This window comes from Phragmites australis, chromosome 7 (assembly GCF_958298935.1).
Source record: "Phragmites australis chromosome 7, lpPhrAust1.1, whole genome shotgun sequence".
Classification (NCBI taxonomy): Eukaryota; Viridiplantae; Streptophyta; class Magnoliopsida; order Poales; family Poaceae; genus Phragmites; species Phragmites australis.
In genome coordinates this window covers 36,046,579-36,072,683 of record NC_084927.1, presented here as the reverse complement: position 1 = coordinate 36,072,683, position 26,105 = coordinate 36,046,579, and the positions used below count along the sequence as shown (strand labels likewise).

Genomic DNA, 26,105 nt, shown 5'->3' with positions numbered 1-26,105 from the left:
TGTGGTGCTCGAAAACCAGAGGCTGCGGCCCCGAGCACCTTCTCCAGTAACTTAAGCTCTTCTCATCCTGCAGGGGGGACCTCGCGGGATGGTGACACGTGGCGGATGGCCGGCCCGATCTCGGGACTCAGGGACCCCTGGTTCCTGATACACCGACAGTGCGCGTGCGAGACCAATGATGGGACAGGATAGACCGGCTGAATGGGGTGAGATGAGCATGGAGGTGTACAACGGATGGGATGGGCTCGACAGTTTCTTCGAAGCAAAAGGAAGCACTTGTAAGTTCTCCCTCTCTCTTGTATATAAAGAGAGGAGGACCCGATTTGAATGGGAAACCAATTTTAAAACATAAATAACCAAATATACAGGACATAGGCCTGAACCTAGACAGCCCCTATGTTCTTGAGTTCATAGCAATGTGTTCCTTGATCGATACACCTTGAAATCATTGTGTGGGATTAACCCAAGAGTGCGCACTTCAACATATCTAGATATAGATGGTGCACATATTTGGAATTAGATGGTGCACAAGAGGTACAAATTGAATTGTTAATAACTAAAATTTATTTTTCCCCTAGTACCAATGCACTCGGCTGCGCTATTGTAGCTTTGCCCCTGGGTGTCTAGTCTTGCGCAAGGTCAACAGAGTTATGATGTGGCGATAAGTGTGCACGAGGGTTGGTGACCAAGAAAGAAAGTGACGAAGAAAGAAAGGGTGGATAGTGACAAAGAGATACCCATGATCCACAAAAAATATTTTCTCCATATTCTCTTGACTTGTACAGTTGATATTTGCATTTCCCGAATAAAGTTTATGTGGAACGATACAATTTTTCTATGTTCTCACAGGATTGTTTTATTTCAAAACTCCCATACACAATTTGGATTTTAAAGAGGCATGAATTGCTTCTCTTATTATAAGGCAGATTAATAGCATGTATTGAATTCGAATGTGATATTATCTGACTCAGAAGATTTGAATATATAAGAGATCTAATCCTAAACACTAAACTAATATATATATATATATATATATATATATATATATATATATATATATATATAAAAGAGATTTTCAACTTGGCCTTTTGACCTTTAACCTAGAAATCAACACCGAGAAAAGGAAGAAGTTTTACCTCTATTAGGCAACAAGGTAACTTGATATTCTTATGCCATTAAAGCTAGGGCACATGATGCAGCCAATGACAAGGATCAGCCATTGCGATTGAATGGCCTTATCATTGCAGAATCATGTGTTGGCACGGTGGGATTGTTACATGGCAACGGGTCTCCACTGTGAGCATTGTGCTACCGAGAACTGACTAGGGAGTCGTATTTACCAAATTAGTGAAGAGAATAAAATAACATACGCCTCTTCTCTTGAGTCTCAATAGCAAGCATCTTCGACTGGACGATTAGCAGGTGTGTCCACGTACAAGCAAATTCGTGGCTAACCGTACAGAATTTTCGTTATAAAAACCATGTTTGAAGCAATGATTTTGATGCTGGCTGTAATGCTAGATGCAAATTAGCCGGTGGACCTAACAATTTGGGTGTCGCTGAGGCTCCCTTCCAAACAGCACAGTATAGTGCTGCCGTCGACGCCTTCCCCCCGCGCTATTTTATGATTATCGCAGCCAAACTGTAATCATACCCCCACCCATAAAATCCCAATACAAATACCACCCAACAAATAGGTAGCGAGAAAGAAGAAGACCAGCCAACGCCAAAAGCTACCACAGCAGGAGAGGGGGAGAGAGAAACAGGAGGCGGCGCCTCGGTTGCTGGCTTCCCTCATGCAGGGCGAGTACCGCTCTTCCAGCGAGGAGTCGGCCGCGGTGGCGGCTGCTGCTGCGGAAGCTATGGCTCCTTTGGCGGCTGCCACGGTCAAGATGGAGGAGCAGGCGGCGATGACGCCAGCTGCGCAGCTGCCGTCGCAGCAACAGCCGCGGCGGCAGTACCGCGGCGTGCGCATGCGCAAGTGGGGCAAGTGGGTGGCGGAGATCCGGGAGCCGCACAAGCGCACGCGCATCTGGCTGGGGTCGTACGCGACGCCCGTGGCGGCCGCGCGCGCCTACGACACGGCCGTGTTCTACCTGCGCGGTCGGTCGGCGCGGCTCAACTTCCCCGACGAGATCCCCGCGCTGGCGCTGTCCGAGGGCGAGCCCCGCGATGCCGACGGCGGCCCGCTGTCCGCGGCCTCGATCCGGAAGAAGGCCATCGAGGTGGGCTCGCGCGTGGACGCGCTGCAGACCGGCATGATGGTCGCGCCCACGCACCACCGCGAGCGGCAGAAGCACCACCACCACCACACGCAGCTGCAGCTGCAGGCCGAAGAGCATCGCCAGGAGCAGAAGCAGCAGCGGGCGGCGTGGAGCGGCCGCGCCAAGAACCCGGATCTAAACCGTGCGCCCAGCCCGGAGAGCTCCGACGCCGAGTGAAGCAGCAAGCAGCAAGGCACCGCAGGTCTTAACGACCTTTCCCTCCCGCGACTCCAAGAACACGCCGTCTCCGTCTCCGCGCATGATCCAGCACAACCGCTGGATCCATCCGTCCACCTACCTATTCGTCCATCTCCATCTCCGGAGCCGGCGGCGGGGCCGCGGCGAGATTTTTCGATACGTTGTGGATAAGCACGAGGTGGGCTGGGCAGCGTCGGGAGGCGGTGTCTTTCCAAATGTCAAAAAGGACAGCTGTAACAGCGATAAGAAAAACAAGTCATCTCTCATATTTCTCCCCTCCTTGTTTCCAACTAGATAAGCAGCAGCGATTGCTACTTTGATTAATCAAAAGATCAAACCGGCCTCCTCCCCTGCCTGCTTATTTGTTTAATGTTCACTGCTGCCATGCTGCTGCCTGTATATACAATTGCCCCGCTTGGCTTGGCTTGGCTTCATCCAGTTGTTCGTCTAATCTATCGTCCGCCTTTGCTTATTACTAATCCAGTTGCCTCCTGCTGCGCAAATCCGCGTTAGGTTAGGCCGGCCCGCCGGCCATCCGCCGCCGCACTCGGCCTCCTCCTTTCCTCTCTCTCTCTCCTTCGTGTGCACGACACAGGCAGCTGCGGATGGGATGCAATCATGGATCAGGGCGTCGCGGTGAGCCGTGCTTGTCTCGCTTATCCAATCGCTAATCGCGACGAGGTGGTGATCAGACGGGGACCTGACCCTCGACGGGGGTGCAGCAGCACTGTGCCGGTACTACCGGCAGTACACTCCTCTGGTTTTGCATGGGCGATTTGTTGCTGCGTTGGGTGGGTGTTAGGCCACCACATTGGAAAGGAGAGCGACTGTCATCATGTGTGATCGCAATCGCGTTTTGCATGTCAAGTACCACCACTTTCTGTAGCTCAGCGACGCAGCCGCCCAGCCAGCGGGAGCACGACTCGTCGGCATCCCTCTGGTGCTGGGCCCTGATGATACGCGCGCACCGTCCGTTGATCTCAAGGCGGGGGACAGATCGGACGGCGCGTGAATTCTATCGATCGGCTGCGTTGCGACTGTAGTGATTTTTCTGGGCCAGGAGGCGATGATGGTTAACGCAATTTATCAGCACATGCCGGGAGTAATGCAAATATGGACCGGAGGAGCAGAAACGACAGCGAAGCAGTTTCATTAAGCTGTGTCCCCCACGGTTCTCATAGATAGTGTCGGAGAAACAGTGACCTTTCCTATGTGGGGTCGGGCTCTGCTTCTAGCTCATGGAACTACAGAAGCACGGAGCCATGCACAACTGTTGATCGAATCTTATACTAGCTGCGAACCAAGATATGCTAGCTCCTTGTTGTTCCTTTGAAACTCCACCAAAACGAAATGTTTCCTCTGAAGCTTCTCTATACTTATGGTATTTTAAATTCTTTTGAATCTCTACTACATTATTAATTTTTTCTATCCATTTATTTTCAGTGAGCCGAAGTATAGAATTCCCTTGGATCCGTTCCTCTTAGATTTTCTATAGCTATCCAGACCGAGTTTCCCGTTCCAGACAACCAGACTAGCTATCCTTGGCTAATTCCTTGCACAATTCTTATTAAAAAAAAAAGTGAATTACACAAAACTATAAGTAAGGAAACTAAAGGAAAGGGAAGGCGACGTGCAGCTACTCTTTCTGGCTATCAACTTCCCTTATAGGCCTTTTCGGCATCCTCCGGATCAGACCCAACAACCCATTCAGAAACCAGCAAGCCATCATCTGAACGGTGCTGTTGCCGAGCTGCATCAGAAAAGGCCCTCATTCTGGCACGGCACACGCATCCGTCCCTGTCTTGCTCCGGATCTATATCGTTAATTTTAGATCAGATGGCTCCCATCGGAACTGGGCCTGTTTCAACATTCAGGAACCAGAGCCCAATCTCTAATAAGTTGGGCCCATTTCAGGGTTGCTTTGACCTAATCGTTCAACTTGTACACGCGGTGAACTTGAGAAACAGAACGAGCGTAGTTTCAGAGTTCTGAATACAGGACGTCGATCTTCAGAAAGACTTGGAAGCTTCACAACCCTGCAGGTCCAAATCCTCAAGCAAGCAACCTTCACAGTTCACAGGGCGACGAGATGGGAGCACTGGAGACGGCACCCTGCCGGCGAGAGTACAGCGACTGAGCCGTCGCGCCGAAGCGGACGTGCTATCGCCAGCTGTGCGGCGTCGGGCGCGGGGGGTACCCATCGAATCCGGTCGTGCCCCGCGACCGCGCCGATGTGTGTGGCCAGAAAGGAAGCCCCAAAGCTCAGCCACCAGTAGAGAGAAGACCAACGGCTCGCCTCGATGGATCGTAGGTGGACAGCGAGTCAGCGACGACGTCGAGAGTTGCGTGCCGGTTTTTCGCGGCATGGCGCCTGTCGCCAGGAGGCAAGTTTTGGATTTTTTTTTTGTCATTGGTTGATCCAAAATTCATTTAATTGAAAAAAAGATTCAACTCCATTTAATTAACTTAAAAAATAACTAAGCAGTAATTCATAACTACCTATTAGGTGTCCACTTGCAATCCTACATGTCGCCCACAAGAAAAAAAACAGGTGCATGGGATCGATCTAAAGCCAGCCAAATTGTAGAAGACAACGTACCGATGCCGTGCCGCCTCAATTGAATCTTCCAGGAGCGGCAAGGGGACCCTATCTATCTATTATATTAGTAAATGAAGAAAAAAGCCCCACGTTTTGGTCTTAATGAGAAAAATTATCGTATTAATCGGAAAAAATGATCTACACCATTGATTGTGATAATTATCTAATGATCTAATTAAATTTAGAATTAAAAATTATGAAGAAATACTAGTTTGATTTCCATTGGGAATCAAAATAACTAAATAAAAAGTACATGTAAAATACAATCAATCAATAGCTAAATTTAAAATAAAAATAATGAAAAATTAGTAGTTCCAGTTCCATACAGGAACTCACGGATTCGGAACCAAATATGTAAATAAAGAGTATATGTAAAATACAATTCATAATAATCAAAATTGGGATTAAAAATAGAAAAAAGGTCCATATCAAATGCAGGCTTAGAAAAAATTCAGAAAAAAGGTTAGTAACCATGTAGCTTAAGGTTGTCGTGTTAAGCTGGTAGTGAGGCAAGGCACAACACTGCAGATGATACAAGCTATGGACTCTAGCAATGACAAAAGTAACATCATCAGCAAATCTAGGGATCGATAGGACCAGACAGGAATCAGATAAGTAAGAGCAAATACGGTGGTCATCATATTGGGTATGGACCATGCGACTTAGGGTCACTATGTTCATGGTGCATCCACGATCTCAAAAAACGGCTATAAGAGACATCGATAAAACTATGGATCGATTCGACATGACACGTAAGCTGGTCACGCATCTCGCGATCACGTAAGTAGGCAGGCGAGGAGCTATATTTGACTTAATTTGTTAGAGAATTTAAAATCACATGATATATTTATTGCTGCGTAGCACGAGATCATAATAAGAGTTAGGTTACAAGACAAGCAACAGCACAAAAACTATAGATGGTCTAACAGTGACCTACGGTGGCAACAAATGGCACCAAGGACGCTAGAGTCAAGCTTGGAATAAGTAGCTCGTGGTTGTAGCCATAAGGTGGCGAGAAGCTACATTCAACTTATTTATTGAGGAAGTTAAAAAATATCTAACAATAAATTTATTATCCCACGACATGATATTGTGATATCAGGTAAATAATAGAGTAAAGCACAATCACATGCCGTAGTTAGTGGAACCACGACATATGACACCGTAAAGGAACACCTACCAAACTGAGGATCAACAACAGAAAATGCAACTTGTAAAATCTAGAATCAGGTCAGGCAGCTTACGGTGGCAAACGGATGAAGAACATGATCTGTGTATTTGTATGATTAAGACAACTATGTTTGATTGAAACGTTAAGAGAATTTAGAAATCAACAATTGATCGTATAAATCTGTTAAAGCGCGATAAAGAGTTTGCTTCAATGCTCGGATTCAATGATTGAAGAGAGTATAAAAAAACACATTGTAACGAAGCTAACCGTCTAAATGCGTGGGCACCTTGCTAGTTTTGTTGAGTTCTCAAACAACTGGCATGCAAGATACATGCTTGATAAAAAAAGGGAATAAACTTGATCAAATGCATAACAAATCATGCAAAAGTCTGGCACGAGGTGGAGACATGACCTCTATGAAGTTTAAACCACGACATCCATTATACCAGCCACAAATATTTGGTTAAATGCAGAGACAGATTCCAGGAATTATTTACTGCAACAGTTTACAGGGAACATTTTTTTCCTATCCGAATTGCAGGTGAATGGCAAAATTTCCCAACCAAAAAGTACAGTAATATGAATCGATAAAGGATCTTGCGATCGAATGAACACGAACATGGGTGTCTCTGACGAGACTTTGTTGCTCCCTTCTGTTTTTAGGTCTTCAAGGCGGTGTTTTTGCAAATCGGGCACAGATTCTTCAAGACGAGCCATTGCTTGATGCAGGCAGCATGGAAGTTGTGTCCGCAGTCAAGTCTCCCAAGGTCGTCACCATCAACATACTCCTCCTGCATAAACAGGGAGGAAGAATGTAAGTGTAAAGCCTCGCTCAACTATTCCATTGCTTTAAGAATAGTTGAACGAGGCTCGATTCTAACATATATCTCATGCCTGTTATCACAGCAATGGCATCGAGGAAAAATGCATCTTACAAAGTTTCAGGGGTGCATGTTGACTGGCAAAAGCAAGCATCTTTTTTCCAAAATCTTTTGATTTTACGAAACAAATTCATACCAGACAACAAATACTTCAAGCACACAATTTATAATAACGCTGACAATCCTGAAAAGTCATCAAACCAAACTTTCTGCTACAAGTTTTGTTAGTGAATTCATACTAGGGTTCCCATTAAAAAAAGGTTAACAGTAGGGTCTAAATCCCAGTCCATGCTAGAACCTAATTGTCATTTGAGTTCTAGCCTTATGGGAGTCAATTTGGAGTCGGATTGTAATCCTTTGCCTAAAACATTACAAATAAACAGTGTGGGCATCTTGAGGGACAACACAGCTTACTCCCTGGTTTCTAATTTCCACAAGTTCAAAAGTTGATGATATTGTGCACGCTCAAAATTAAACTACAGTTAAAGAGACCTAACAGTAGGGTCTAAATCCCAGTCCATGCTAGAACCTAATTGTCATTTGAGTTGTAGCCTAATGGAAGTCAATTTGGAGTCAGATTGTAATCCTTTGCCTAAAATACTACAAATAAACGGTGTAGGCATCTTGAGGGACAACACAGCTTACTCCCTGGTTTCTAATTTCCACAAGTTCAAAAGTTGATAATATTGTCCGAGCTCAAAATTAAACTACAGTTAAGAGACCTGGTTGATTAACGGGATCGGTTGTCACTGCCACTTCATTTTGCATTAATTAATTGATGAATGGGTGTACAGGACAAGCAAAGTCCACAGACCTGCCCGAATAGAATTCAAGTTTATAGGCCTAGTCAGTATTGTAGAGTTGGGCAAATTGCCTCACTGCCCTTGGGCGTGGGCTGCTGTCCAATAAATAGCCGAATGGCATTAATACAAAGATTACATTCCTCAATAGAGGAGCTAAACTAGGTAGGCAATAATCCTCAATAGAAGGAAAGCCTATACTAGATAAGAGTAAAATAGGAAAGGCTATTATATACAATATCTCTAATACCCGCCTGCAGTTGCAGCGGGAGGAGAACGGACGCAAAGACTGGTCTGGAACTCCTGGAACAATTGGATCGGAAGACCCTTGGTCATGATATCGGCGAAATGATGAGAGGAAGGCACATGCAGGACGCGAACTTCGCCGATGGATACCTTCTCCCGAACGAAATGAATGTCGATCTCGATGTGCTTCGTCCGTCGATGTTGTACTGGATTGGTGGACATGTAGATGGCACTGACGTTGTCACAGTACACCACTATGGCCGAAGCGAGAGGAACATGGAGTTCCTGAAGAAGCTGCCGGAGCCAACAACACTCGGCCACGGCATGGGCAACCGCGCGATACTCAGCTTCTGCGCTCGAACGAGACACTGTGGTCTGGCGTTTGGAGGACCAAGACACAATGTTGTCGCCGAGGAAGACACAGTAGCCTGAGGTAGAGCGCCGGGAGTCTGGGCAGCCGGCCCAGTCAGCGTCAGGGTAGGCGGTGATGGATGTCACCGATGATGTGCCGATGTGCAAGCCAGCGTCGAGAGTACCTTTGACGTATCTCAGGATGCGCTTGATCAGCGCGAGGTGTGGTTCCCGTGGATCGTGCATGAAGAGACACACCTGCTGAACAGCGTATGCCAAGTCCGGACGAGTGAGCGTAAGGTACTATAAGGCACCTGCAAGGCTTCGGTATTCGGATGAGTCGGCAACAGGGGCACCGTCCAAGCCAGAGAGCTTAGCATGAGTGTCCACCGGCGTGGAGGTGGGGTGGCACTCAGCCATGCCCGTGCGACGGAGAAGGTCGACGGCGTACTGTCTCTGAGATAGGAACAAGCCGTCGGAGGAGCGCATGACGGAGATGCCGAGGAAGAAGTGTAGCTCACCGAGGTCCGTCATGGCAAACTCCGAGCGAAGCTGGCTGGTAAGGCGCTGTAGTAGTGATGTAGAGGAAGCGGTGAAGACGATGTCGTCGACGTACAGCAGCAGATAGGCCATGTTGGTCCCCTGGTGGAGGACAAACAGGGACGAGTCGGAGGAGGACGCGACGAAGCCCACCTGACGAATGTAGCTGGCGAATCGTTGGTACCACGCATGAGGTGCCTGCTTCAAGCCATAGAGGGACTTCTGAAGAAGGCACACATGATCAGGATGAGCAGGATCCACGAATCCGGAGGGTGCCGTGAAGGAAGGCATTCTTGACGTCAAGTTGATGAATTGGCCAAGAGCGTGACGTGGCGACGGAGAGGACGGTGCGGATGGTCACCGGCTTGACCACGAGACTGAAGGTCTCGGCGTAGTCAATGCCATGATGTTGGGAGAAACCCCGAACAACCCAGCGTGCCTTGTATCGAGCCAGACGACCGTCGGAGTGGAACTTGTGCCTGAAGATCCACTTGCCGGAGACGATGTTGGCGTCGTGTGGACGAGGGACGAGGCGCCAGGTACGGTTGTCCATAAGGGCCTTGTACTCGTCGTCCATAGCCGCGTGCCAATTGGGATCGGCGAGGGCGCTGCGGTAGTTGGTCGGGACGGCAGAGGTAGGTGCGTCCTGAGCTATCAAGGAGATGAACTGCACGGAGGGATCCCTGGCTGCACGGGAACGTGTCACCATCTGATGAGATGCCGAGGCTGAGATTGGAGAGGCCGGTGCCGGGTCTGGGGAGACCGATTGGACCGACGCAGGGGCCAACTGGGCAGGCGGCTGCACAGGGCCTGGAGGAGCCAGTGGGAGGGCCGGTGCTGGTGCGGGCGGCCGCTGCACAGCCGGTGAGAGGGCCGGCGCTGGTGCGACCGGCTGCTGAGTGGCAGTTGTCGAAGCAGGCGGTCGTCGGATGTAGAGCAGGCGAACCGGCGGGCGTGCTGGTAAAGTAGTGGGCAGGGGCTGCACAGCCGGTGGGGGAGACGGTGCTGATGCGGCCGGCTGCACATCCGGTAGGGAGACTGGATGTGGTCGCCGCGCGTAGACCACGGATACAGGTGGCGAATCCAGCACATCAGAGAGGATGCCGGAGGAAGCGGAGGTTTGTGGCAGCGATCGCTCAACACCCGAGGGTGGAGCAGTCACCGGAGAGACCTGCAAGGGTGCCAAGGCAGCAGTGCAAGGCACCGGCATGGCAGGATCATCGACTAGGAAGTCCAAGTCGGTGTTAGTGGTAGGAGATGATACAGATAGGCTACTATTGCTAGCAAATGGAAAAATGCTCTCATCAAATACAACATGGCGAGATGTGATCACCCGGTTTGTGGTAATGTCAAGGCAGCGGTATCCTTTATGTTGAGGATAACCGAGGAAAACACAAGCCGCAGACCGAGGAGCAAGTTTGTTAGTAGCAGTAGCGGATAAGTTTGGAAAGCAAAGGCAACCAAAAACCCGAAGATGATTGTATTGTGGTGGCTTTTGGTGAAGCAGAGTGTAAGGTATGGCACCGTTGGTGGAGGAGGAGGGGCATCGGTTGCGGAGATAAGTGGCGGAAGCCCAAAACCTAGGCGGCATATGGGTATGAAGGAGGAGCGTGCGAACAACATTGTTGAGAGTGCGGAGCATCCGCTCGACTTTGCCATTTTGTGGGGATGTGTGAGGGCAAGAGAGACGCAAGATGATGCCGCGGGAAGTGAAGAATGATGTGTTGGCGTGGTTGACAAATTCGCGGCCATTGTCACCTTGAACAGCCTTTAGGTGGAGGCCGAACTGAGTGCTGGCGAGAGCAGCGAGGTTGACTATGTGTTGGTGAACGTTAGACTTCTTTTTGAGCGGAAAGGTCCAGCAAAAATGAGAGAAGTCATCAACAATGACCAAGTAGTATAGCGAACCAGATATGCTGGCCACAGGAGAGGTCCACACATCACAATGGACAAGCTCAAAAGGTGCAAGAGTACGTGAAGTAGATGTAGCAAAAGGTAGACACGCGTGTTTGCCTAGTTGACAGGATTGGCATAGCGAACAATCTATATTATTACATGCAATGAGCGAATTTTTATTCAAGCTAGCAACAGAAGCAACCCCCGGATGACCAAGACGCTGGTGCCATAGCTGGGAGGAGGTGGCGAGGTGGGCGCTGGCAGTGGCAGGAGGATCGACAGCAGGGATGGTGTAGAGGTCGCCCGCACTATTGCAACGCAGCATCACTCGTCGTTTCTGGAGATCCTTAACAGAAAACCCGAAAGCGTCAAACTCGAGAGAGCAATTATTGTCACGAGTGAACTTTCGAACAGATAGAAGATTGCGAACTAAATGGGGGACTACAAGAACATCGCGAAGAGAAAAATTTGTGGTAGGTGTGTGAAGGAGGGTGTGGCCGCTAGAGGTGATGGATAGACGAGAACCGTTGCCAACAGTGACAGCCGTGTTAGGTGGGGGAAGAGAGGTGAGGAGAATACCGCCGTCAGACGCCATGTGGGAGGTGACGCCGCTGTCCACAACCCAGCCGCCGTGTCCCTGGACAGCGAGCTGGTTCAGGGCGGTGATGAGCCCTTGTTGGTCCCATGTTGGTGCAGGGGAGGGCTGAGGAGGCGCAAAGGCGGTGTGCGCCTGTGGAGAAACGCCGAGGAGACCCAGGGCCGGCGACGGGCGCCACTGGCCGCCATGAGAGGGCCACTGACCGCCGGCACCAGAGGCAGTCCATGGATTGAAGCAGAACCACGGACCGGCCGGTGGAGTGGTGCGAACGCCCGGGTGAGCACCATTGCCGCCACTGTTCTTGCCGCGGTGGTTACGTCCGCCGCGACGGCCATTGCCGTTGTTGAAGCCAGAGGAGGCGGCAGGAGCAGGCGTCGGGGTGGAGCGGCAGCCGGACTGGCGGCAGGAAGAGCCACAGGCGACCAAGGCCGTCTCGTTGGCGAGACAAGTCTCCTTGAGAACGAGCATAGAGCGCGCCCGAGCGAAGGAGGGGAACGGCGTCGAGTTGGCGATGTCGTCGGCGGTGTTGGAGTAGCGGGGGTTGAGGCCGCGCAGCAAGTCGGAGACGGGGTGGCCGACGTCGCGGAGGGCATCGGCCAAGGTCTTGACGCGTTGACTGTAATCAGCGATGGATTGATCGCCCTGAAGAAGGGAATGGAACTGGCTGCTGAGGAAGACGGCACGTGACTCCTTGTTGTCGCGGAAGAGAGCTTCGATCGCAACACAAAGGTCGCGAGCCGTCTCATCGTCGACCATTGCGGTGTCCAGGACGTCGGCGGCGACGGAGCCGTACAACCAGCTTAGGATAGCGGAGTCCGCGAGGATCCAAGCTGGATCGTCGGGGTGCGCGACATCAGACCCGTCGATGTGGGAGAGAAGGCCGAACTTCGTGCACATGGTCCGGAAGAATTTGGACCAGCGAGAGTAATTCGGCGTCTTCATGTCGAGGGTCGTCGGCACGTGAGACTTGACGACGATGGTGCAGTATGGGTTGAGGACGACCGGTGGTGCAACATGTGCACCGGTGGCGCTGTTGTCGGAGGCCGAGGCCGCGGCGACTGCTGTAGCGGCGGCGGCGGCGACAGCCGCAGCGGTTGCGGCGTCCGTGAGGGTGGTTGGTGGCTCCGACATGGCTGTTCGTGATGGAGAGGAGCAGCGGCGGGCGGCTGCTTCCGTGAAGAACAGCGGCCAGCGTTCGTGAGGAACAGAGGGAGAAGCTAAGCGGTCTCAGGAAGGAAAGAAGGATCCTGATACCACGTAGAGTTGGGCAAATTGCCTCACTGCCTTTGGGCGTGGGCTGCTGTCCAATAAATAGCCGAATGGCATTAATACAAAGATTACATTCCTCAATAGAGGAGCTAAACTAGGCAGGCAATAATCCTCAATAGAAGCCTATACTAGGTAAGAGTAAAATAGGAAAGGCTATTATACACAATATCTCTAATAAGAATTACCAATTTAGTAAAAGGCAATTTAGTAAAAGGAAGCAGCATCGCATCATATGAAGCCTTAGGCGACCCAAAGATGTTAGATCTGAACGTTTGATCAACATATTTTGAGATAGAATCAAATGCACGCACTTTAACCATTCAAGCTGCTTGATGTTTCTGACTGAAATACCTATGACCAATTGAAAAGGGCTTACGTTTCTGATATGATCAGGAACATATCGATACCTGGCAGATACAACATGGTTCATGGTCCAAAGATGCTTTTAATCTCCACGATGAAAATTTCCTTTGCTTGAGCAGCTTTGTCACTGCATCCTTGCTGAGGCCAGTATTAACATTTCCTATTCTTTCCTCCAGTGCTAATAGCTCCTGAAAGAAAGCAGGTATCTTGATTAGATTTTAGCACGGCGAAGATACAGGTAATGCCTCGCTAAGGAAAGCAAACCTCATAGGACATATTGTCTATGTCAAGGCGCATATCCCTGTGTCTGTCCTGAATGTCGATGCCACCATAGAAAATAGACTGTTCAAGAACAGATACATACAAAATATTGAAGTAAATCTCTTGAAAATGAGCAGAGATAAAAACTCAAAGGCAACAAATAACTTTTGAATTGATTCAATTTTATTACTTGTTCATGTTGTATATTTACAAAAGGTGGCATTCAAGAACTTCTAATCTTCGGATAAGATCTGAAATTTCAGCATGTTATATACTGACTTCTATCTGTTTCCCTATGCTGAAACTGACGGGGGAGTTCATATCTCGTCCTTATTTTCTCTACTACAAGTTTGGTATGATCAAAGCCATGTACTATTTTTACTACTTTTCTTTCTTGGATTACAGGGTAACATGGACTTGCCCCAAGGTTAACACTATGTTATACTGAAGTATGATCGTGCCAACCAGTAATAAGTTGACAAGTAATAAGTTGAGTTAACAAGAAAATAGTCCAAAAGAACACAAAAAAATCCTCAAAGAACTATCTTTTAGTTATTTTGGTGGTACACCCATGGTAATAATAGCAAATAGAGCCAAGAAACTCAGATGGAACCTGCTCACCTCCAACCTTACATTCTCCCCTCTATGAATCATTTCAAGTGCATTCCGGATCTGTTGACAAGTAAACAAGTTAGAACTATGTTGATTGGCCTAAAACAATGAACTATGCATCATTTACATGAATATATCACTAGTTACCAAATGCGAGAACAACACAAGCATAGGGAGGAAAAAGTCAAGCCTAACACAGTATTTTGCATCAAAACATACGAGAAAAATAGAATATCAAGATTAAAGTTTCTTGTGGTATACCGAAACACAAAGTCTGACCCCTTTTCTATAACAAGACTAGTGAAAAAATTGGATAAGAACCAGAAAGGGGGGAAAACGCATCGAACGGCAGTGCTGATAACATTTGCAGATAGATGATAAAGAACATCTCCAGCATTCCGGGGCATGCAGATGCGTGAAGAAGCATGCATGATCAAACAAGGGATCATGAAGAACAGGAGCGAATGAAATAAAACTTTTCTGGTGGACGAGCTTCTTCCAATTTTGTCTGGTAATAGAATAGGGTGGCTTGCTTCCACAAACACAGAGATGACAAAGAGGACAGAAAACATGGGAAGACCTTTACAGGCAGAAAGTTATAATAACCAGATTAATTTAGTTTACTCTTTGCTATCGCACAAAAATCCTGATGATGATGCTTCTATATGTAAATGTGGATGTTACTAAACCTTTTCCGGTCTTTGTTCTTAAGAAGTTAGATGAAGACAATGAGAGAGAACAGAACCAATCAACGCACCTCCATTAACCTTCTTCCTTCCCTACCCCTCATTGATAAAGGAACACCCCAAACACCTTCACCCTGGCGCTCCAACAGAAACCCTGGCCTTAAGCGTGGGTATTGATGACCACGGAGTGCTCCAGATAGACGACCAATCTCCTATGAAAATAAAACATCAGCAGATTGTAACCAAAACGAGCAATCAAATTGTAAACCTAAATGCAAAAAATGGAGAAGTTTACCTCTGATAAATTTCGAGAATGGCGTCTATTCAGGTTTTGGTGAGTGAATCCTGCTGGTGGGTTAACTGTTGAATTGGTATTAGCTCTTGATACAGGAGGAATATTTCCTGAAATTGCAGTGCCTTGACCATCAGAACTCCAATTAGTCGGTTCTGGCACCAAACGCCTCATGTCTACTGTGGCGGGAGGAACTAAATCAGAGAAGTTGGTAGGCACCACATTCCTCCTGGCAACCTCTTCACTACCAAGAATTATGTTCTCCAAACTGCCAGCTCTCGATGATGAAGCTGCATGACCAGTGAAACGGTTTGCAGTTTGCGGAAGACCAGGAACAACATTTATTGGATGTTGGTATTGCAAGTTGAGGCTACTGACCACAGGAATAACCTCTTGTGGCTCATCAAATGCACTGTGCAGGTGAGGCGCCTGATGATTCCATGAATTAGAAACCCTGATAGTATTTGAAGAGGGCCATACACTACAGGGAGCAAGCTGTTGAGCCGTGGTAGTTCTTGCCCGGAAACTTCTCTGTGAATTCCCTGTGTTGTTAACGGCCCCACTAGGATCATAGCTACTAGACGAGAATCCTGCATTAGTTCCATAACGTGGGAGTTGATCCTCAACGGAACTTGGAACCAACAAGCTATTTGGGGAGGATGAATTTCTGATAGGAGCAGCATTGTAACTTGGAGAAGCATTGGTATGGAAGGCATTATCGTTCCTGTAGGAAACACTTGTGCTAGCACCTGCTGAACTCTGCCCATTCGCTCCTTCAATATTTTTTCTCTTGCATGCTAGTCGGCGACCATCCAGCGAACTCCCTGGTCTTTGATCAATGCCTTCCGGCATAAATGAAAAATCACCCAGAGGATTTTCGCTGGGATTCAAAGAAGTAAAAGAGTCTGTTTGCTCTGCACCTAGCAGGAATGTCCTGTATGGGTGTGATCTCAGGTCAGATGGCTGAGCATTTGTACCATTACGATCACAGCCACCACACTGCTCAGGACATTGATAGGCACAGTTAACATTTGAACTTTGGCCACATAAATCACTAATGCTGGCATTAAGGTTTATATTCACATCCAGAGAACGGTTATTTTCAGCTACCAGTCGTCTTTCACCAATCCTCAGGCCACCACCGATGTTAAGATGCTCTGTTTTGACGCTGCTAGAGCTCCCATAGTTTAGTGAGCTGCCAGTCGAACTAGCTTCGCCTGACTCCCAGAAACCAAGAAATGCACCATCTTGGTGTGTCTCGTTTCCATTTGGGATGGTGGCATCACTGTGGTTCATCTCATAACCTTGAAGATTCTGTGATTCTACTGATCCAAGAACATTATTCCAATATGCTTGTTGATCCATGACTGGGTTGCCTGAACTAGATGCAACGTCAAATCCAAAAACATCAGCAAAATGCTCGAGAGAATTCCTCTGCCCTTGCATTGTTGAAGGTATTATGTCCAAACCACGGCAACAAGATATCAATTGATCTGTGGCCGTAGCATCTCAGATGCTCCTCTTTCCAGTAGCTCAAAAGACCTGTAAATACAAGTATAACACATTAGAAATTCGGGCAAGAGATTTTTGCTCAAGCTTTATCGAGTTACACAAGAAAATAGCAGACTGAAATGGACGGAATGCTGAATGACACTATGCTTATCTAGGCTACGCCTTCAGGATAAGCCACACGAAAATATGCTCCCTGTAAATACAAGCAACCCTTATGCGCTCTCCAAAATATTGTAATTCCACTCTTGTTTGTTACTACTACTATAAGGAAGCAACTGCGCTCGTTTTGGTTTTACAACTACTAGTAGAAAGCACGTAATCAATGAAGCTGTGCTGATGCATGCATTTTAATGGTGAAAGCACGGTGAATGTACAATGCATGCGACCTAAACAGATGGGACGCATGCACGATGGGCCCATTGATTCTGTGGACGCTCAAAAAATACAATATTTTTCTTTTGCATTTATTTCCCTTCCCTATCAGTTTGCAAAAGGACACAATAAAAGAAACAAAAATAAAGGGAAAAAGCGGAGGTAGACATCCACGGTTTCAAAGAGAGATCGATTCTCTGATCACCAAAATTGAAACATAACCAATAGAGAGAAATTTAACCGAACCACGTGTTAGAAGTGATCTTGGTTGGCTGCCGTCCTTAGGAATAGGTCGACAGTTGGCCATGTGGTGCATGATCGGTGGACCGAAACTAACTTCTACTAGCTTGACCCAAGCCACACCATGCTATATAAGAAAGGGGTTTAACACCTATTGAGATGGACCGAGAGAGACACGTCGGGAGTCTCTAACCCCATGCCCTACCGATCAAGGATACGCACGGCAGTGGCTTTAAGGCCAATGCCACCCATTGCAGGAACGGCATCGCCGGCCTTCCTCTGCACTGACACCCCTCCATCAATCTTCTTCATCAAGCCTGCATCACGCCTGCTACAAGCATGCTACAAGCAGGCAGAGGTTGTCGCACAAAGATCGCACCTACCATGTCTTCACCGAGTGCTTTGGGTTAGGACTACCAAATTCCGCATCAAAGAAAGAAATACTTCATTATGTGAGATATAAACCTCATGAACAAATTTCTTACTTCATTAAGTATATGAAAGAATTAAGGATAATCGCACATATATTTAGTCAGTATCCCAAAAATAAGTTACATTTCTAGCGGGATTGTCAAACTTCCTACTATTATTTTTCCTAAGGCATACCACTGGTTTGTAGAAATGACGATTCCAATGAAAGCTCTGAGGCAAGAAAAACTATACCTGAGGACAATTGAGCTTATGTTCTAGTACCGAAAGTTTGAGAGATTATTTGGTGATGCCTCTCATGTTTTGACTATTAAGATTCACTAAGAAAGGTTCAATATTAAGAAAGTTTACTTCGATTATTGAGGACAACAAAGGTTTTTCTTACGCTACCGATGTCATGAATATTATGTATACGTAACTTTGTATGTGCCCACATTAACGTTGGTAACCGAGATACTTGACAAACATTGATCTAGAAAATTACTAAAGACAACTCTGCGTTACACACACGATGCTAATGTTTACATGCTCACATATAAGAAGTCTGATAACCATAAAGTTATGGGTTATTCAAACACCGATTATACAAGGCGTGTTGATATTAAGAAATTCACATCAAATCAAATCTTCACCCTTGCAGGAGGAGCCATATTGTGGAATGACTCTAATCAATCTTTTAAGGCATCATTAATGGTGCAAGCAAACTTGTGACATGTCATAAGACTATTGAAAAATCCACATTATGCTATTGTGGTTTAAGAATAAAGAAATTCTTCTTTTGATTTAAGATTCTATCTCGGAACTTATTATGTGAAAATGCAATTTTGCTTCGAGTAACAACATGTCAAGTGTGCTATCAAACACATGACATTGTGGAAGATGAATCTAGAATCAAATTATTGATGTTCAGTCTATAAAAAGTTAAGTATCATGTTTAATATATAAGTTTATGCATCATGTTTAGTTTAATGATTCCCTGTTAAAGACTTGTCTTGAAATTAATGCCGACATAAGACATATTGACAGCCTAAACTTCTGGAACAAATTGGGATCTTAAATTTTGATTATGGAACTACAAAGTTTGTTTTCACCTTTTTAACATGCGTATGATGACAAATGAAAACAAACTGTACAAAAAGATCATAAGTGTATAAGTCATCTCCTAAATAAGTATAAGTGATTATCATATCGAGATAGAGTAGTATACTATAGATGTTGAAGTTACAGTAGTGTCTCATTAACTGCTGTAACATTGTATCTTTGTGTGCTCTTCTATTGAGTATGAAACTTATGTTGTTAGTCTTTCGATCAAATAGGTCAACAGTTGGCAATGTGGTGCATGATCGGTGGACCGAAACTAATTTCTACTAACTTGGTCTCAAACCACACCGTGCTATATAAGAAAGGGGTCCGACGCCTATTGAGATGGATTGAGAGACACGTCGGGAGTCTCTAACCCTACTGATCAAGGATACGCACAGCAATGGCTTGAAGGCCAATGCCGCCCATTGCAGGAATGACATCGCCGACCTTCCTCTACACCGACGCCCCTCCATCGATCTTCTTCATCAAGCCTGCATCACGCCTGCTACAAACAAGCAGATGTCGTCGCACACAAATCGCACCTAACATGTCTTCACCGAGTGCTTCCGGTTAGTATTACCAAATTTCGCATCTAATGAGGTGTTCATGTATATTAGGCTACATAAGATCCTCATGAAGGTTTGTTAAGTCTAACACCAAGAACACCCAAGACATCTCTGTATCGCACCAGGCAAATCATGTTTTTTTCAGACATGGAGCTTGAGGATTTTTGTTTCTGAAAAACATGAATTCTTAACAGTTCAGCAGCAGGCATATCCAGGCTCGATGAACAACTACTGGTGAAATGAACTGTGAAGGAATCAACATGAAAAAACACATACTGCGAAGGAATCATAGGCTCAAACAAAAGAAAGGGAACGTTTTGGCATGTAAAATCAACAGGCGAGAAGAAAAAAATAAACAGACTGGCAGAGAGATGCAACAAACCATACCAAAAACTGGTCCAGAGTTCCTCGACAGCTTGCAAGAACCGCAATCCAGGCAAAAGAGCGGACTTGTTCTGATTTCTCTTCTTTTCTCCCTCCCTCTCTCCTGTTTATTGATCCTCTCCAGGGGAGAGAGAGAAGGAATCAACCCAGCAAACGGAGGAAACAAGAACCGATTGCAAGACAAAGAGGCAGCGATGGTGGGTAGGACGTGACCGAATTCAGAGAGAGATCGATGGAGTGGGTGGAGAAGAACAGGAAGGTAATGGGTGGAGGAAAATTCGTCAAGAGGGAGAGGGAGAGGGGGAGAAAGACAGGAAGGAGGGTGGGGGTGGTGATGAGAGGATGTAAGGGAGGTGGGAGAGAGAGAAGTTTGGATGAATTCGGATTTATTTATTCCTCTCTCACGCTCTTCTGGCTTTCTGGGTCCTGCAGGGATCCCTTTCCTCCCCACTAAAACCTTTAACCTCTTCCCCATTAGAATTAGCCCCTTTAAGAACGGCCAAAGATTAGAGGCCTGTATCGTGTTGTCTTTCACATGACCTCCCTGCCCGTTCGCCCTTTTGGAGTCTTGCTACAAGTAATGCCTCCCTCCCCTCTCTCTGTTTCCCTTTGCATGCTGATGCAGTGCGTGCTATCCTCATCCCTTGCTTTTAATATCTTTTCTTGCTCGAGCAACCTTTGCATTGAATATCTCTGGGGTGTAATCCAAGTGTCATGAGATATTGTTAGTTGGGATGTGTATTGGCTGCACATTTGTCAGCTCATGAGAAAAATATGAGAGTGAGGTGTATTTATTACATCAACTTGTGACCTGTGTAGAAGTTTTAGCAGTAGTAGATGATTGATCTCTTATATAGTTATTTTTCACCTGCTAAAAGGTCACAGGTCATTTCCTGGAAGGAAATACTTTTGTGCTGTTACTGCTGTACTTCTGTGTGGCGTCTCAGTTCTCCCAATGCCAGGGTTGGTTATTTAAAAAAAAATGCCCCGATATCTTGCTGAATTTCAGTTTCTGTCCTACTCCAGCTTAGGAGGGGGGGAAAGCTTGCACATGAGAATTTTTCTCGCTATAGAATATCTCTAGTCTTCTGTGAAATTTAATAAGCTCCAAGTAGTAGACCTAATGCTGAGTAGTCTCAAAATCAATTTAAAACTTACTTAAAAAATAAAACCAAATTAAAATGTAGGCTGGTGACCCAAGATGCTGCTGAGATTCGGAGTTTACATCACCTCATCCGTCAGCAGCACAGCACCTCACCTCAACTCACCATAATACACATACACCGTGGGCCCCGTGCGCCGCCATCAAGGAGACGGAGCTATAGAGTAAGTCAAAAGCTGATACGTGTCGTGAGCGGTGCACCCGAGGATAGAGTTGCATGGCATGGGATGTGCCACTTCGACCATGCCATCCGTTTCGTCAGAAACCAACACTGTCATCTAAGTGACTGGCAACCAAACGAAAGCTAATCCCAGCAGTGATTAGCGAATTCTACATGAGACTCTAATCGCTTTCATCAAACTAGATTACCTGCTTCTCGGCCCAAGATTTACTAGTTGTGTTTGGTTACCGATACGCGAGTAATTTTATTTAACGGATACGTATAATTCGAGAAAAACGTATTTTGTTATTCACATGTATTGTTTTAATTTGACTTAACCGATGTAAATGTACGTCGGTAGTCTAGTTCGGTAGATACAGACTACTATATTCGCTCATGTATATGAACTTATTTATTAGTGTCGCAAAATCATCTTTATGTAAGCAATCAATTATAGTATTAATTTTTACATTCGTTCATAGATTATCAGATTCAATCAACCAAATAGAAATATAGTTCAATTTATCTAAATAAACACCATCAAACAAACACTCTTCTTTTAACAAATATCACTTCGTTCAGCTTACATCTCCTCAGCTGCATATATGATCTTTAAAAACAACCAATCACACCTTAGAAGTCCGATGAGATCGTGTGCTCAAGTTTCAACTGCAGAGAAAGAGACTTCCTATTTTTACATAGGTTTCGGGTAAACGAGGGTGCCTCTCAGCTCTCACTCTCCTCCCTGTTTAATGTATGTGAAATTGAATTATATAGACGGATATCGCTTATATTATATTTTATCTTTTTTTATTAGAATTGGAGTTGGACACGGATAATATCGGATACAGAAAAAGATGTGAATAATCTTAGTCATGAATACAGATCGAATATGTGATATTCAGATATTTAATAAAAATAACAATCATATATATCGTATATGCTATGATTGTTCGACCATTCTATATATCCAAAAATCAACTACATTAAAGATTTAATAAGTAAATCATCAATATATTTTTATAGAAGAAGTTTTGTTATATAGAGATCTTGATGGAGCAGGATGGGGTGGGTTTTGCATCCACTCGCCTCGTCCCGATCCGAGACTAGGTGAATTTTTTTCCTGCCCCGTCCCGTCTCATGGAGCTCCGACTTTGACCTGTTCCGCCCCGTACTATTCCGATTAAAATTGTTAAAAGCTATATCAAATTTAATATAAGATAATAGCTACCATAACATACAAATCAATAAAAAATTATATCTAAGATTCACGATACATAACATAACATAATATTAATTACATACATACATTATTTTACTAAAAAATTTATTATAAAAATATAATAAACTTCTTAATAAACCCGCTAAATAGACATGTAACATATACTTCGAGGCAAGGTAAAACTTAATTCGCTCCTGCCCCGCCCCGACCGATGCCTCACCCCATCTTGCCCCGTCCTGACTAGTGCCTCGTCCTATCTAACTCTAAACGGAGTGAGGCAGATAGAGACCCAATAGATCAAGTAGGGGATTAGACCTCTAATGTTACAGTGGGATCAGAGAAGTTACCGATGTTCAATATAACGGCCGGACATTCTACTAATTATTTGAATATATATATTACTTTAAATAAAAATATATCAACTATAAAATTATAGTCTCATCTAGAACTACAATCTATTATCTTAATATTCGACGAAAAATGAGCCATCAACTTCTCTCTCAAGACCACAAAATTACCATGTTAATTTTAAAAAAGAAAAGAATCGACACCACTCATTGTTATGTATTGAGTTGCATTCAACAATTAATTCACCATAAAACCTAATCTGATAAGGAAAGAAGCATAATTCACTTATGCTTTAACATTTATCCTCACGTGGAGCCTTCCTCGGGCCTCGGACGTGAAAATAAGAGTCGGTTGTATTTTTTTTTTTTAATTATGTGCGTTAGGTAAATTCAGAATTAGAATATATGAAAAAAAAACAGTTCGATTTCAATACGGTTTTAGAAGCAAAACATCTAAATAAAGGATCCAAATAAAATAAAATAAATAATAATAGAAATTAAGGTTAGAATAGAAAAAAGAAGAATCCATATCAAATATAGTCTTAAAAAGAAAAATAAATTATTGTAAAAATTGAATACTAAAAGAAAAGGTCTATGTAAAATACAATTAACTAATAGCTAAATTTCATAATAAAAAATAATAAAATTAAAATTTTTACTAATATAATAGATTAAGAAACACCATATAGCTTAAAATCATCGCATCATACAAGTAGCAGACATGGCACAACAAGGATGCAAGACATGGCACACATAATTATGATAGTCGATCAATATATGTATAAATTGAATCAATATATGTATACGATTTAGGTATAAATTTGGAATATAAATAATTTTCTCTTCTACTACTATAATTTTTTTATCTCTTATTCTAATTTTTATGGGTTTTGTAACTAAATTACACTAACCTCTTAAAAAACTAAAGATACTATTTTTTTAATCAAAAGTTGTCATGATAAAATATTGGAATGAGGCTAGCCATGTTATTAATGTGGTCTATCTTACTAGTTTTGATATAAAGATCGTCTCTACCCGATTTTGTATGAAAACGTTACAAATTTAAAAAGATAGATTTGAATAATTTTCAGATATATTTGATTTTAATCTCAGATAGCCCATACTCAAAACAATTATCTGATATTCAAAATCCGATTAGCGTTTTAGAGGCTAATAGAATTGGACGGACCGAAAAAATCCGGCTTGTTTTCACCGCTAGCGCTCGGCGCGTGCTCTGCTGCTTTTCTGACGGGGCTCGTGCTATGTTGAGGGGTACTACTTCCCGGGGAACCGTTGGAATACACCCTACCCTTCCATTGCTTTTCTCTCTTCTTTCTCTCCGTTTGGGTAGGATTCCCGGTTCTTTTTCTTTCCCCTTGCCACTTTGGGCTAAATTACATAAATAACCTCACCTAAATGCGTTGCAGCTTTTCTTTCTTGTTGGTTCACCTCATCACTGAATTCTTTCATCAGAAGTTCAGATGAAAGGGTTGCACTCATGTAGTGTAGTAGTACTAAAATAAAATAATATCTTCTGGCACTCTGCGCGTGTGTTTTGAACACTTCAAAGCTGGACGACTGTCTCTATAATTGTTACTAGCGAATAGTGATTGTCTTTTCAATGGATGAGGATCGGAGAATGAAAGCTGAGGAATCAAATACTAATTTCCTGATAGTGTAAAGAAGCATATGCATGGATTATTCTCCTTACTTTCATTGCCATTGGGCCGGATTAAAAGCTTCTATTCTATACGGACAAAATTTGATTTTTCATTCCATTTCTGAGTCAAGCTAGCTTACATGTCTGGTAAGATGTAATCGGATCAAATACAAACAGATATTACTGTTCTTACATCATACTTTACATTTTTTTCATTGAAGCTAGACACAGATAATATCGGATACAGATACATATTTGGTTAGTCTTGGTCATAAATACGGATCAATACATATCGAATATGTAACAAGTCAGATATAGACAATATCGGGCACAAATATTTATTCAAATATGAGGAAAAACAATAATTATTTATATCATCGTATATGTTACGATTGTTCGACCATTCTATATATAAAAACTCAATTATATTAGAGGTTCAATAAGTAAATCAACAATGTATTTTTATGGAAGAAATTATGTTAGAACAAAATCGGAGAAGTTACGAGTGTCTAATATATTGACTGAAGCTTCTATTAATTTAAACATGTTAATGACTTTAAATGAAAAATATATAAACTAAACTTACAGATTTCGTCGAGAGCTACAATTTTGATATAAATAATATCTCTATCCGATTCCGTATAAAAAGTTACATCTCTAAAAGATATGCTAGGATAATTGTCAGATACTCTTCGGATATATCCGATTTTATTCTCAGATATCCGATATCTGACGGATATCTATCTCCTTACATCTAAATCCGATATCCAATCCGATATTCAATTTTTTTTAATATCTGATATTCAAAATCTGATTAGTATCTAAAATAATTTGGATGACAGGAAAAATCCTATCCATTTTCACTTCTGAGGTCGGGCTGTCAACCAACAAAACCATGCAATGCTGGGAGAGAGTCATGTGATGACAGCCGGGAAGGAAGCACGGTGCTAGCTATGCTGCCGATCTGCCATTCCCTAGCGGAAACGTGAAGGTGAGCAAGTGGCAGCGAGCACTTATGGTGATGGATGGACTAGGCATAATAATCGGGTAGGGCTGATATAGTTAGTGCTCATTTATATTTATATTGGTTGGTTTTTTTTATCTATTTGCAGTATATCTACAACGTAGTGAAGAGCTGATCTCAAACTCGTTACTCGCGGGTACTATTACCCGTAAGTATACTCGTTTATCTGTAAGGTGACATGATGACGTGACGTGACAAGGTAGCGACTGTGAGATAGGGCGGTGGAGTGGGTTGGGGTGGTGCGACGGAGGCACAAGGCAGCGGCAGCGAGACATGACGGGCTGGGGTTGTGTGATGCGGAGTAGCGATGGTGAGACGGGGCGACGGTGTGAGTTGGGATGAAATATTTATATAATATAGAACGTTATAGTTTGGATGTGAGATATTTATATAGCGAGAAGTATGTTTTACTCATACACATATTTGTTTATCGAATCGTAGTATTTTTTATCATAAATATATATGTAGGTGCTATTTATTTTTTATATCCTATTTTATTTGAATATTTATTTACGAATAAACGGGTAATGGATAGGCAAAATTGCGAAGTTGTTTCCATTCGAAGGCCTGATAGTATAAAACATATTTATCGCCTTGATTGGTGCTTTGGTTTACCAGTCGCAGCTGTTTAGGTTATGCAAGGCTTTACGAGCCTTCTCTCTAAGCATCTTTCTAATCAGCATCACTGCTAGGTTTTGTTCGTGCCATGGGCTACTACTGCTACAGCAGGATAGGAGAGGAGAGCGAGACATCTGACATGGACGCTGAGTAAAAGCTGCCAAGTGTGTGTGTGTGCGCCTACCGTGGATGGACGCAGACGGTAGGGGCCATTTTGTTTTCACGTCGTTGGACTGTTTGGGCCATTGACTATCGAGGGGCCATTTTTTCTGTCTGCAAGGTCATCGCAGCAATTAAGA

At 44.4% G+C, this 26,105-nt stretch overlaps 2 protein-coding genes across 2 annotated transcripts; one reads left to right on the top strand and one right to left on the bottom strand.

Annotated features, from left to right (window-relative positions):
• Positions 1-1,511: 1,511 nt before the first annotated feature.
• LOC133925110 (ethylene-responsive transcription factor RAP2-9-like) lies at positions 1,512-2,832 on the top strand. The gene has a single exon (XM_062370948.1). The coding sequence runs from the start codon at positions 1,797-1,799 to the stop codon at positions 2,439-2,441; it is 645 nt and encodes a 214-aa protein (XP_062226932.1). The 5' UTR covers positions 1,512-1,796; the 3' UTR covers positions 2,442-2,832.
• Positions 2,833-6,649: 3,817 nt separating this feature from the next.
• On the bottom strand, positions 6,650-20,080 carry LOC133925109 (probable E3 ubiquitin-protein ligase HIP1). The gene is made up of 7 exons (XM_062370947.1): positions 19,617-20,080; positions 15,031-16,569; positions 14,807-14,947; positions 14,059-14,109; positions 13,441-13,518; positions 13,221-13,364; positions 6,650-7,023 (listed from the first exon to the last, which is right to left on the bottom strand). The coding sequence occupies exons 2-7, from the start codon at positions 16,471-16,473 to the stop codon at positions 6,892-6,894; spliced, it is 1,989 nt and encodes a 662-aa protein (XP_062226931.1). The 5' UTR covers positions 16,474-16,569; positions 19,617-20,080; the 3' UTR covers positions 6,650-6,891.
• Between the last annotated feature and the right edge of the window lie 6,025 nt (positions 20,081-26,105).